Source organism: Salmo salar, chromosome ssa27 (genome assembly GCF_905237065.1).
Source record: "Salmo salar chromosome ssa27, Ssal_v3.1, whole genome shotgun sequence".
Lineage (NCBI taxonomy): Eukaryota > Metazoa > Chordata > Actinopteri > Salmoniformes > Salmonidae > Salmo > Salmo salar.
This window is the reverse complement of record NC_059468.1, coordinates 23599523-23614383: the sequence shown is the minus strand read 5'-3', so window position 1 is coordinate 23614383 and position 14861 is coordinate 23599523. Positions and strand designations below refer to the sequence as shown.

Below are 14861 nucleotides of genomic sequence, written 5' to 3'. Positions count from 1 at the left end.
CCTACATCATTCGAGCTCTTATAGTTCTAACTTATAGTTATATCTCAGAGGTAGTGCTGAGTTATTAAACAACTAATTGACCAACGTCAGTTCAATTAGTTGAATTACATTTTTGTTCTTTTTTTGTGAGCTCAGCGCGCCGTTTCTCTAGAGAAATCAAATCATTCACGAGAGAAATTAAATCAAGAACTACTGTATGTGGGACGCTGTGAGTTTTCATTAGGCAAATATTCAACCTAGTTCAGGTAGAAACGTGTTTTTTAACTACAATGACCATAATCCATTGCACCTGTTATTCCCGGCTTGGACAGAGACGGATGGTCTACACACAGACCGCATAAGAGAGGAATGTACAAACAAGAGGGTTAGTGACCGTTCGTGAAGTAGCTCTGACCAATTGATAGTTGTTGTAATAAGCAGTCTTGAATATATATACCTTATGTACTATGAAGAACTAGTACAATTATTTTCAGACAGCTCTGCAGCATATTTAGGCAGCTACTAGCCTAGCTAAGTAGGATGACTCAAAGACTGTACAGTGTGGGGAGCACAGAGATAACGGTAGATGGTTGTCTAGCTGGCTGGATGCTACTGCCTGATCAGAGATAACGGTAGATGGTTGTCTAGCTGGCTGGATGCTACTGCCTGATCAGAGATAACGGTAGATGGTTGTCTAGCTGGCTGGATGCTACTGCCTGATCAGAGATAACGGTAGATGGTTGTCTAGCTGGCTGGATGCTACTGCCTGATCAGAGATAACGGTAGATGGTTGTCTAGCTGGCTGGATGCTACTGCCTGATCAGAGATAACGGTAGATGGTTGTCTAGCTGGCTGGATGCTACTGCCTGATCAGAGATGAGATAATGACTTTAAAAACTAAGAAATACATATACAAACCTGAAAAATTTCATTTTTCATAGTAATATCCTATTTTTCTATTGAATATCCTATTTTTCTACTACTATAACTAAAACACACCGCATCAAAAGTAGTGCACTACTACTATAACTAAAACACAGCGCATCAAAAGTAGTGCACTACTACTATAACTAAAACACAGGGCATCAAAAGTAGTGCACTACTACTATAACTAAAACACACCGCATCAAAAGTAGTGCACTACTACTATAACTAAAACACAGCGCATCAAAAGTAGTGCATTACTACTATAACTAAAACACAGGGCATCAAAAGTAGTGCACTACTACTATAACTAAAACACAGGGCATCAAAAGTAGTGCACTACTACTATAACTAAAACACAGCGCATCAAAAGTAGTGCACTACTACTAAAACTAAAACACAGCGCATCAAAAGTAGTGCACTACTACTATAACTAAAACACAGGGCATCAAAAGTAGTGCACTACTACTATAACTAAAACACAGGGCATCAAAAGTAGTGCACTACTACTATAACTAAAACACAGCGCATCAAAAGTAGTGCACTACTACTAAAACTAAAACACAGCGCATCAAAAGTAGTGCACTACTACTATAACTAAAACACAGGGCATCAAAAGTAGTGCACTACTACTAAAACTAAAACACAGCGCATCAAGAGTAGTGCACTACTACTATAACTAAAACACAGGGCATCAAAAGTAGTGCACTACTACTATAACTAAAACACACCGCATCAAAAGTAGTGCACTACTACTATAACTAAAACACAGCGCATCAAAAGTAGTGCACTACTACTAAAACTAAAACACAGCGCATCAAAAGTAGTGCACTACTACTATAACTAAAACACAGCGCATCAAAAGTAGTGCACTACTACTATAACTAAAACACAGGGCATCAAAAGTAGTGCACTACTACTATAACTAAAACACAGCGCATCAAAAGTAGTGCACTACTACTAAAACTAAAACACAGCGCATCAAAAGTAGTGCACTACTACTATAACTAAAACACAGGGCATCAAAAGTAGTGCACTACTACTATAACTAAAACACACCGCATCAAAAGTAGTGCACTACTACTATAACTAAAACACAGCGCATCAAAAGTAGTGCATTACTACTAAAACTAAAACACAGCGCATCAAAAGTAGTGCACTACTACTATAACTAAAACACAGGGCATCAAAAGTAGTGCACTACTACTATAACTAAAACACAGCGCATCAAAAGTAGTGCACTACTACTAAAACTAAAACACAGCGCATCAAAAGTAGTGCACTACTACTATAACTAAAACACAGCGCATCAAAAGTAGTGCACTATAAGAGGAAAAAGCACTTCTGACCAAAAGCTGGACACTATACAGGGGGATAGGGTGCCAGAAATAGTGCACTATAGAGTGAACAGCGTTCCAGTTGAAATGTGGTTCTAGTACAGTCCATAGTGAAGCAAGTAGTGCCACACTGAGGTCAGGGTTCTAGTTTCTACATTCCATGATGGTTTAATTGGCTTTCAGTGGCATCAAGTTTCCTTTGTGTTTCCTGGAGGCAGAGAGAGAGTGGGATTACACCAGCTAACTGGCATTGTCTGTCTGTGTGTCTGTCTGTTTCTTCCTGCCTGCCAGAGGTTGACTTTAAGATATGATGGCTGTTTACACAACAGTTTATAATGAACAGTAGGAAGCTAGCTGATAGTACTACAGTAATTATCCAAATAAAATGTACAGTATCTACCCTGAACCTGTCATATCTACCATAAACCACCCCACATCTCTCCAAGTCACCCCATATGTAACATCCCTATTCCCAATAGCCATATGAAGTGGCATGTCCTCAGCACTAAGCGACTTAACCGTTTTGGGGAAGGTCAGAGAGGGTGGAGGTGAGGACATTCAGGCCGGCGGGAGCTCACCCGGACCCTGTCACCTTTCTCTTGACCTGAGCTTGGGGTGGCGAGGTCATCACAGCACGACCACAGGACCAGACAGTTAAAAGTCAAACGCAGTGCACAGCTTGTTTATCTGCGTTTGTTTGAATCCCAGTTTGTTTTGAAATGTAGATGAGCTGTTCTAATGTTACCTACCTGGATTATTGTGGTGAACTATGGCTGTGGTGTTTTGGTTTTATGCTGGTAATGAAACATCTCTCATCGTTTGCTATTTTTCTGACTGTATGTAACTCAGGTGAAACAGTGTTTCTGGGCTGTATAAAAATATGACGGACATTGTTATGTATCCAACATCCACTTATTGAGATGACCAACAAACAGCTCTTCTCATCTCTAAGCCATTATAGAACTGAAAACAACTTTGGCCGACCAAACTTTCAGCTTTGGTTTAGACTCTACAATAGTACTTATACTCAACTCAATAGTGGTCAGTTATAGAACTCAATAGAACAGTCTGACAGTCTCTCGTGTGAGAGAGAGAAACAGATGCCTTGTCTACTCTCTCCTGTTAATGGAAGATAATGGTCCATCTCTCTCTTCTATTTTCTAGTCTCTGTCTCTTCTTTTCTCCCCAATGGATAGTTCCTCTCTCATCTCTCTGGCTTTTTCCTTCTGAAAGTAGTCTCATCTAACTAAGTTTTCTATGATGGATGAAATGGACAAAACAAACAGAGAGAAGAATAACCTCTCTGTCTTTTCTTTCTCTCTCCAGGGTCAGACCTGGGTTCCGTCCACAGGTCAAGAAGGTTCTTCTGGAGATGAGTTCTATGATGATGAAGACCTCTTCTCAGGCTCTGGATCTGGCTGTGAGTGTGTAGTGTGTAGTGTGTGTGTGTGTGTACATAGGCATGTTTGAACGTGTAGGTGGCCTATGTACACACACACACACACACACAATCTAACATAGGCATGTTTGAACGTGTAGGCGGCCTACGTTAGATTGTGTGTGTGTGTGAATTCTCTGCAGCCTGTTGGTTTAAGAGGTGACAGCTGCTGTGTTTAAATCTGCAGCTCTGACTCCCAAACCCAAATCTGAGGTCAAATTAAACACAGGGACTACACACGCATAAATGCACACATACACGGCCTTGCATTAACGAAACACAGGAACTGGACACAGAAACTGAACACTCAAACTGAACGCGTGCACACACCCTTCCCAGTAGCCAGGTCTCCACCCAGATGAAGTGATCTTATTTACTGTCATCTGGTTACAGGCAGCAGATCAGATCATATCATGCAGACAGGCCATTGTGTGTGTTTTAGTTTGCATATGTGTGTTCTGTGTCTGTGTCCAGTTCCCATGTTTGGTTAATGCACCAGTGTGTGTGTGTGTGTGTGTGTGTGTGTGTGTGTGTGTGTGTGTGTGTGTGTGTGTGTGTGTGTGTGTGTGTGTGTGTGTGTGTGTGTGTGTAGAATTACCTCTATAATGCTTATTTGTAAGAGGCCTTTGTTTGTTTCAGATTAGATTCTATGACTGTATTTAGCCATTCTATTTCTGCTTCAGATTAGATTCTATGACTGTATTTAGCCATTCTATTTCTGCTTCAGATTAGATTCTATGACTGTATTTAGCCATTCTATTTCTGCTTCAGATTAGATTCTATGACTGTATTTAGCCATTCTATTTCTGCTTCAGATTAGATTCTATGACTGTATTTAGCCATTCTATCTCTCGCGCTCTTCCTCTCTCATTTCCTCTCATTCTGCTAAGTTTTTTGTTCATATTTAGTTTAACAGTTAATCCCTCTCCTTCCCTCTTTCTTTCTCTCCATAGTTCCAGAGATGAAGGTCAACCCTACAGTGGTGGGTGTGTCTTTCACCACTGAGGAGGCCCTCCCCCTTTCCACCACCCAGGCCACTGGCCCCGCCCCCTCAGCCCCACCTGCAGCCGAGCCCAATCCCAACCCTGACGCTCTCCCCACCCCACTACCCACTGAGGGAGAGGGGGAGAGTGGGGTAGAGTGGGAGAGAGGGAGGGAGAGGGAGAGGGAGAGGGAAAGAGAGAGAGTAAGGGAGATGGAGCGGGAGAGAGAACGAGAGCGGGAGAGGGATAGAGAGAGGGAGAGAGAAAAGGAGAGGGAGAGAGAACGAGAAAGAGAGAGACAACGGGAAATAGAGAGGGAACGAGAAAGAGAACGTGAAAGAGCGAGAGCCGCCCAGACTACCATCTCACCCCGTGGCCCGGCGGCTGTTCCCATGGCGACCACCAGCACAGCGACGCCTCTGGCGGAGAGTGCGGCACCCTCTAGTGGCGTGCAGGACCTGGTCACCACAGAAGAAGAGGACGAGGATGTCTACCTGTCCCCAGACCCCACCACCAGTATGCCTATGGAGACCACCACGGAAGAAGAGGACGAGGATGTCTACCTGTCCCCAGACCCCACCACCAGTATGCCTATGGAGACCACCACGGAAGAAGAAGACGAGGAAGAAGTGACCACTACAGAGACAGAGACCACACCCCTCCCAGAGACAACAGCTCCACCCACTACGACTGGCCCAGCCCTAACTGAGAGGTCTAGCTCCACCCCCTTCAGGCCCAGTGTTCTGGTGACCACGCCTACTAAAGCCGCACCCACAGAGAGGAGCACACGCCCACAGCAGCCCTCTACGACAATGGTGTGTGTTTGTGTGTGTCCTGTGTGTATTTATCCATCACATGTGGAGTGAGAGACACAGGTGGTCCTCGTTAAGAGCGAGGCTCCTCGTTAGTAGCATCGTTAATGATTAATTACATGATTAGCATCCAGCTAAATCGACTGAAACACTCCACAGCTTCTGGAGATAATGTGACGTTTATTTGGGTTTTCATTCAGTTGTACAACTGACTAGGTATCCCCTTTCCCCAATCCCCAATCTATCTCATGTGTTGAGTGAGTTGACATGGTAATTGTGTCTTTCTCTCTCACTCCCCCATTCTCTTTCTTTTGCTCTCTCTCTCTCTGTCCCTCTTTCTGTCTGTCTCTCTCTCTCTCAGAATAATGAATTAGGGGTTAATGGACCCAGCGGAGACTTTGAGATCCGGGAGGAGGACCGTCGCCAGGGCAACGAGGTTGTTGGACGTGGCCGTGGCATGGAGACTGGGGCAGAACCTGATCTGATTGGCAACACAATTAACACAGGAAGTTCTGCCGCTCAACTTCCTCAGAAGAACATCTTGGAGAGGAAGGAGGTTCTGATAGGTGAGGACACACACACACACACACACACACACACACACACACACACACACACACACACACACACACACAACACTGTCTGTCGGTCGGTCAGTCTGTCTGAAAAATAAAACCACCCATAGCAAACCTTTCCCTCTACTAGTCTCTCTCACTCCTCTCTCTTTCCCTCTACTCATCTCTCTCACTCGTCTCTCTTTCTCTCCGTATTCTTCTAACGGGGCGTAGCTTTTGTCTTTATTCTGATTGGCTGTCTGTCTCTCCCCCAGCCATTCTGATTGCTTGCCTGCTGGCGGTGGTTTTCGCTGACTTCGTGGTGATTGGTAAAGAGCAGGAGTCAAAGCAGGCTGACTGTGTCCTTAGTGTGTCTGTGCACTGGACACACATGCTGTTAGTGTGTTGTAGTATGTAGGAACAGTAGCCCACACATGATTTGTGTGTCTTAGTGACACAGGATCTTAATATGTAGGGACGGTCATGACACATGATAGCATGTGCTATGTAGATACTATGTAAATGCACACAGCTTGGGGTATGATAGATGATCATGACAGACGGCAGTTCATATGTTAGCATTGCCTGCAGTGCTTAAAGTGGTACTTGAAGAACCCGGGACTCACTAAACTCATTCAATTTGCCGTACCGGGCTCATTTTATTATATATATATTCCATATTCTATATTCACCAGAAGGCGTATAGACGCAGTAGACAATTAGAGATACCAGTGGTCTGTATACCAGTGGTCTGTATACCAGTGGTCTGTATACCAGTGGTCAGCACTAGCCCACTTCAACCACTTGCATGGCATTAGTGTATGTGTCTCTGTTCTTTACATGTTCTGAATCTTTTGTCCTATTCAGAATGAGTTCTACATTGTTTGACCATATGTCTCTCTCTCTTTTTCCCCTTCCTCTTTCTTTCTCCATTCCTCCCGCTCTGTCCCTCCCTCCCTCCCTCTCCCCGCCATCCCGTCCTCTATCTCTCCCTCCACAGCGGTGATAGTGGGAGGTGTAGTGGGGGCTCTGTTCGCAGCATTCCTGGTCATGCTGCTGGTGTACAGGATGAAGAAGAAAGATGAAGGAAGCTACACACTGGAGGAACCCAAGCAGGCCACTGTCACCTACCAGAAAGCGGACAAACAGGAGGAGTTCTACGCATAACACACACAGAGAGAGAGAGAGAGAGAGAGAGATGCTAATCACTCCAGCTCCCTTCCTGTCCTGTCACTTCACATCTCCTTCCCATCCTTCTCCCATATTTTCCCCCTCTCTTCTCTCCTATGCTCCATGTCAGTTGTTCCTGAGAGTGCCCGTCTCTCCACGGACTCAAACATTTCTTTAAAAAATATAAATACATTTAAAAAAAAGAACAAAAATAAATATATCAGCTGGAAAAAAATACATAAAAACGTGATACACAATTATTTTTTTTTTAAGTAAATGTTGTTATTGATATTATATGATTATTGTTCTGATGATGTAATGAACTGATTATTTTGTAAAAACACAAGCTCTTATCCGGTGTTCCAGCACAATACTCTAGTGTCTGTTCCACGGAGCGAATGAGCTAAGTGAAAGAGGGATGGGGGAGAAGAAGGGACAGAGACAAACGGAGGAGGAAAGAGAGTGTCATCTGATTGGCCACACAGACACTGGGGTCAAAGGTTAGAGGAAAGGTCTCTATTGTAGTGCCTTCCATTGTCCTGGTGCTCTCTCTCACACACACACACACACACACATGGCTTGGACCCCTCTCTCTGTGCTTGGCCAATCAGAGTAGGGGAACCCTCCCACAACGCTCTGACAACCTCAGGACAACGTTGTGGCAGCATTCACTGGTAGTTAGCAAGGGATTCTAACCAGGGATATAGTGTTAAATAAAATGGTGGGTAAACAAACCTCTGGGGTAACATAAACGTTAGCTAATGCTAACAACGCTACCTGATCGTAGTAGTTGCGTAAACACTGTTCACCAAGTAAAGGGGTGTTTAAACAACAGATTACTGGGAGTGTTTACCCTTCGCTACATCCCTGGGTTGTATTCATTAGGCACCAAACAAAGAAAACGGACTGAAACAGGGAGGACTACCTGGACTTAAGACTACCTGGTCCAATAAGAAATGTACATTTCTGTATTCCATTGCAAAATGCTTTACAACGTTTTCCATTGTGTGTCAATGAATACGACCCTGGGGCTGTATGCTAACACAGGGCTAGCGGCTAGCTGTCTGGTTTGCTCCTTTACGCTGTACAAAGGTGATTAGTTCTATGGATAGTAATAATAACCAATAATATATCAATGTTCTGGGCTGGTTGGTAAATAATAGTAATAATGAAAATAATACTCAAACGAACGAAAGGATGTGTATTTAGCGGTTTCAAAAGTTTATATGTAAATATCATTGTTTGAAATACTTTTTCTGTCGTTGTCACTAACCAGTCGCATGATCACCATTTCTATATCACGTCAATCTGTGGAGCTGTGCTCTTAACACACACACACACCCACACACACACACACAAGTACGCACTCACACACTTAAGCAAATATACACACGCCGTACATGCAAGCATGCGCTCACAAGCTCAAACACACACACAGAAATATATCACTTGCGCTTCATTGACTAAAATATATATATATATATATATATATAAATCATATCACTCACTCAACTTATTATCATCATCCTCATCACACAAGCTGGTTTCAGTACATTATTAATAAGTGACTGATCAGTTGCTGGTTGGTTAGAGTTTGGTCCGTTGTGTAAAGGCACAAGCATGTATCCATCCAATCCCCTGCATGCTCTTTCTTTCTCTTCTACCATTGGCTGTCTATTTGGGGGTGGGCTGGTCTTTGGGACTGTGAGGGAGGGGCTTACAATGCTGAAAGTGGCTCTTCAAGTAGAAGTTGTCCATCAGTAGGTGTGGGGACAGGAGTTGAGGTGGGGGCTGTGGGTAGGTGTGGGGACAGGAGTTGAGGTGGGGGCTGTGGGTAGGTGTGGGGACAGGAGTTGAGGTGGGGGCTGTGGGTAGGTGTGGGGACAGGAGTTGAGGTGGGGGCTGTGGGTAGGTGTGGGGACAGGAGTTGAAGTGGGGGCTGTGGGTAGGTGTGGGGACAGGAGTTGAGGTGGGGGCTGTGGGTAGGTGTGGGGACAGGAGTTGAAGTGGGGGCTGTGCTTTCTATCTAAGATTGTAACAATAACCAACACACCAGTACGACTGGACTAGTAGCTTCTAATATATTCAGTACTGTAGAACAACTGCATGGGAGTCAAACTATACTAGTCTCGTTTGTGTGTGTGTGTGTGTGTGTGTGTGTGTGTGTGTGTGAGAGAGAGAGAGAGGGGTGTGTTCTGAGAGGAATGTACTGTGGGCAGGTGTGTATTTTACCTGCTCCAGCAGTTCTGACGCTCTTCCATAGTCAGGTAGTCACACCTGTACCCTGTGTGTGTGTGTGTGTGTGTGTGTGTGTGTGTGTGTGTGTGTGTGTGTGTGTGTGTGTGTGTGTGTGTGTGTGTGTGTGTACGTACGCCTCAACTGCTTTGCCCCCTCTTTTTTAAGCAGTGAACACCTCACTCTTATTTCACATCTGACTCGTGTGTGTGTGTGTGTATGTGTGTGTGTAGGTCTCACCTGTTCACTGCTGAATGTGGGGCTAGTCTACTTTTTCACACACAATCTGTCACTCACGGTCTGTTTGTCTGTAGCAGGACTGACTGACATCACACATCACAGACAGAACTGACCTGAACTGTCTTTTCTAAACTTACCTTCCAACTGTTAACATGTGTTTGTACCCATATAAGTCTGCATAGCCAAATAATAGAGAGAGAGAGAGAGTGTGTGTGTGTGTGTGTGTGTGTGTGTGTGTGTGTGTGTGTGTGTGTGTGTGTGTGTGTGTGTGTCAAGTTGGTGGAAGGCCACACCACACTGTGTTTGCTGTTACCCATCCTGTTTTTATACATTTGCATTTTTTAAGGCTGTTTCTGTCATTGGCTGCTGAGCGCCGGGAGGCGGACCTCTGCGCCACGGCCCTGCCACTAATTTGCCACTCTGTTCCAAATAAAAGACCTCATTGGTTAACACACTGTCGTCTGTGATTTTATTGGCTGAGGGTGGGGGGTGGAACATGAGGGGACTAATGGTGTTGAGAGCTGTGTATAGTGCAGATAAAATAGAAATATCACATGTAGAACATATCGCTCTGACACAATAAATCTGAAATCATTAACCTCTACCTCCTAGTGCCTAAACATTTCAGTAGATCTGAGTGGAATGGAATGGTGTAGGTAGGTACTATTCTAGACAGACACTCCTTCAGTCTACACCAATCCAATGCTTTTAAATGTTAGAGGAGTGTAAGTGTGTACAGTACATTTCAGGGAGAAGCAGGGGGAGAATGGGAGGGTTTATCATGTCATACATGGATGGAGTGACGCTGGCTGGGTGATGGTGTGACACTCTGCCCTCTGCTGTTTGACTATGGTGTTACATCCCAGTCGCCACATACCTCCCTGAAGCTCCAGAATCTACTGGTCTGATTCACTGGCGAAGGGAGAGAAGGGAGATATATTGGGGTTGCTGCTAGTACTTGCTGTACTTGATTCTTTGTGAATCGTGTAACAGTATATTATAGAGATGTGAAGGGAATTAAGTGGTGTTGGGTAGCCAGTTACAGTCAATGGAGCTGAGCTCCCTGTCGTGGGTGACATATTACTAGCACAAACCAATTATTATAGGCCTACCATATTTGCACTTTACAGCTGTAGAACTGAACCCCCATATGAGTAACACATTTCATCATAAACCAGCCATAAGGTCCCTGCATATCCCCTAGATAAAAATACCAATATATCTGTTAGACTCATCACTATGTCCTGGAATGCCACCAGAGTTTGAAGGGTGTCTTGTCTCTGAATTGACAGAGGAACTGGCCGGCCATATCAGTCTAGATCTGTTTTAGTTTTTTACAATAATGATCTGAATTTCATTTTGTTTTCATATTATGGAGCTAGTTCATACATAGCATTACCACAACAAGGGTGCTGGAATTTACATCCCACGTTGTGTAGTAAGTAGTATAGTCCCGAGGCCTACGGCGGTTTGTTCCCAGGTGTTCCGACCAACGGAATCTCCCTGCTCGGTTCTGTTCGGGTCGTTCAGGACTCTCATTGGCTGATTCAGCTCAACCGCGACATGTGATTGTTCTGTCTTCAACTAGCTAATTTGTCAATCAACCTTATCACTTGTCTCGAAACGGTGCAAACTCATGCATCAATTCCAAAAAAGCGTGTTTGACTTTATCGGTAAATAAATTGCTCGTTTAGAGTTTGACGCTGGTGAAAGCTGGTTCGTTATGGATGACATGCGTGAGGCAGCGGGTGATTACGGTGAGGAAGAAATTAACTCATTACCTTGCAGTCGTTTAATTAATTGATTCATTGTTTAAACAGTAATTAAGTCGGTCTTTAATAGGTTAACTCTCCCGTCGTTAGACGGAGGAACAGTAAGTAGTTAGACGTTTTGCTCAGGTGAATTAGGCCTAGCTAACAGCCTAACTTGGTTTTGTTGGCCAGTTTTAATAAGCAGGCTGCGTCTGTTTCAAGGCCTTGTACTTTACAAACCTGTCGTTAGCTATTAGGGATGGATCGATGTGTAGGCTACATCATGACTGACGTTATATATATATATATATATATATATATATATGACAAAACACACATCACGACGAGACACCACAACACTACATAAAGAGAGACCGAAGACAACAATACATAATGGCAGCAACACATGACAACATGGCAGCAACACATGACAACACGGCAGCAGCACAAAACATGGTACAGACAACAGCACAAAGCATGGTACAGACAACAGCACAAAGCATGGTACAGACAACAGCACAAAGCATGGTACAGACAACAGCACAAAGCATGGTACAGACAACAGCACAAAGCATGGTACAGACAACAGCACAAAGGGCAAGAAGGTAGAGACACCAGCAATACATCACGCGAAGCAGCCACAAGTGTCAGTAAGAATATTCATGATGGAGATAAAACTGTCCAGTTTGAGTGTTTGTTGCAGCTCGTTCCAGTCGCTAGCTGCAGAACTGAAGAGAGGAGCGAACCAGGGATGTGTGTTAAGGGACCTCTAACGGAATGTGACTGGCAGAACGGGTGGAGGATGAGGGTTACATTAGGTACCTCAGATAGGGGGGAGCGAATCCTAAGAGGGTTTTTATAATTTAGTCAAGGGGAGGGTTTAGTGTGTATAGATAGATCTGTCTGTCTAGTCTAGGGGAGGGTCATGTAATTGATTACATTTCTATATTTCTCAGTGTTTTAGAATGAATTGCTTATTAGCTATGTATGGATGTGTGTCTGATGCTGCCACTCATCTCTGATTATCAGCTGGGTGTGCAATATGAAGTGTGCCTAATAGGTTATTTAGTGTGGTCACAATAACATGATCTACAGGCTATGAAGTGCACGCTTGGAGAGTCACAGAGCAAAGGTATATTTCTAAGATAACTGATGGGATGGTGTAAATACAGCTAAGCTGCATCGCACACTGCAATGGCTGTTCCAACCCTAAGCCTGCTTAAACTCAACTCTAAGCCTGCTTAAACTCAACCCTAAGCCTGCTTAAACTCAACCCTAAACCTGCTTAAACTCAACCCTAAGCCTGCTTAACCTGTTAGGGCTAGGGGGCAGTATTTACACGGCCGGATAAAAAACGTACCCGATTTAATCTGGTTATTACTACTGCCCAGAAACTAGAATATGCATATAATTATTGGCTTTGGATAGAAAACACCCTAAAGTTTCTAAAACTGTTTGAATGGTGTCTGTGAGTATAACAGAACTCATATGGCAGGCAAAAACCTGAGAAGATTCTGTACAGGAAGTGCCCTCTCTGACCATTCCTTGGGCTTCTTGGCTCTGTTTATTGAAAACTGAGGATCTTTGCTGTAACGTGACACTTCCTACGGCTCCCATAGGCTCTCAGAACCCGGGAAAAAGCTGAATGATGTAATTCCAGCCTCTGGCTGAAAAACATTGGCGCCTTTGGTAAGTGGTCTATCAGAGGACCATCAGACTGAGGCTCGTGCACGAGGGGATCCCATGTTTTTATTTTCTCTCTTTGAACGTAAACACGCTTTCCCGGTCGGAATATTATCGCTTTTTTACGAGAAAAATGGCATAAAAATGGATTTTAAACAGCGGTTGACATGCTTCGAAGTACGGTAATGGAATATTTAGAATTTTTTTGTCACGAAACGCGTCGTGCGCGTCACCCTTCTTTACACTTCGGATAGTGTCTTGAACGCACAAACAAAACAGAGGATATTTGAACATAACTATGGATTATTTTGAACCAAACCAACATTTGTTATTGAAGTAGAAGTCCTGGGAGTGCATTCTGACGAAGAACAGCAAAGGTAATAACATTTTTCTTATAGTAAATCTGACTTTGGTGAGGGCTAAACTTGGTGGGTGTCTAAATAGCTAGCCCTGTGATGCCGGGCTATCTACTCAGAATATTGCAAAATGTGCTTTCACCGAAAAGCTATTTTAAAATCGGACATAGCGAGTGCATAGAGGAGTTCTGTATCTATAATTCTTAAAATAATTGTAATGTTTTTTGTGAACGTTTATCGTGAGTAATTTAGTAAATTCACCGGAAGTTTGCAGGGGGTATGCTAGTTCTGAACGTCACATGCTAATGTAAAAAGCTGTTTTTTGATATAAATATGAACTTGATTGAACAAAACATGCATGTATTGTATAACATAATGTCCTAAGATTGTCATCTGATGAAGATCATCAAAGGTTAGTGCTGCATTTAGCTGTGGTTTGGGTTTATGTGACATTATATGCTAGCTTGAAAAATGGGTGTCTGATTATTTCTGGCTGGGTACTCTGCTGACATAATCTAATGTTTTGCTTTCGTTGTAAAGCCTTTCTGAAATCGGACAGTGTGGTTAGATTAACGAGAGTCTTGTCTTTAAAATGGTGTAAAATAGTCATATGTTTGAGAAATTGAAGTAATAGCATTTCTAAGGTATTTGAATAACGCGCCACGGGATTCCACTGGCTGTTACGTAGGTGGCCCTAAGCCTGCTCTGCTCTTGCTGATCAAAACCTTTTTTTGTATGCTGCCTAACCAATGGCTGTACTGTGTAGGTCTCTGGTGGCAGTTCAGGAGGAGAGTCAAAGGCTTCTTACGAAAATATGATTTGATTAGGCCTAGTCCATCTTGCGTGTAGTAACCTATATCCCAGTGGTTACCGACTGCGCGATTAGCTGGTTGATCTTCAAGTCATTAGCCTACATGAGATTTCATAACTTGCAAAACCATGACCAGAGAGAGAGACTGTTAAAGTATACTGCAAAGAGCTGCTGTTTTTATGAGTGAGTTCATGTCAAAGTTTTTATTCGGTACTGTCAACACTGCTTTTGTTCAACACTATTACAACATGTAAAGCGCTTCTCCCTACTTCCACTTGTGCTGCATCTGTAATGAATGAGTAGCCAAGTGTATTGATAGCCCTGTGTTTTATTTTTCACTTCTTCTTCTTATTATTAGCAGTTTGTCGTGCCGATTTTAATACTGAGGAATATTTCACTTTCTATGATCATAGGAACATTAATTTGTGCATGAGGCAGATGTGGTGCGTCTCGAGATTTGCAATCAGGTGGAAGACGGTGTCCCCTCTCTCTGGTCAGTCTCACCGGAGGAAAGGAAGGAGAGAGCAGTGACTGTGAGAGGCGGACCCTCTGCTGCTATCTCTCCCTCTGCTGAGACTAATGCCGTGT

The 14861-nt window shown here is 43.6% G+C and overlaps 1 protein-coding gene across 6 annotated transcripts in view; it reads left to right on the top strand.

Moving 5' to 3' along the window:
- Positions 1 to 14861, top strand: part of sdc3 (syndecan 3) — a 45776-nt gene that overhangs the window by 25991 nt on the left and 4924 nt on the right. Inside the window, exons 2-6 of one of the 6 annotated variants that reach the window (XR_001324706.2) lie at positions 3567 to 3660; positions 4632 to 5476; positions 5835 to 6039; positions 7028 to 8961; positions 8999 to 10124. Coding sequence is in view for 3 of the 6 variants with exons in the window: in XM_014178121.2 (XP_014033596.2) it covers positions 3567 to 3660; positions 4632 to 5476; positions 5835 to 6039; positions 7028 to 7194 (1311 nt within the window). In the remaining 3 variants the exon portion in view is untranslated. Of the gene's footprint in view, positions 1 to 103; positions 365 to 3566; positions 3661 to 4631; positions 5477 to 5834; positions 6040 to 7027; positions 10125 to 14861 lie in introns of those variants that run through there. The other 5 variants (XR_006762342.1, XM_014178123.2, XM_045709368.1 and 2 more) reach the window with 5 other exon arrangements.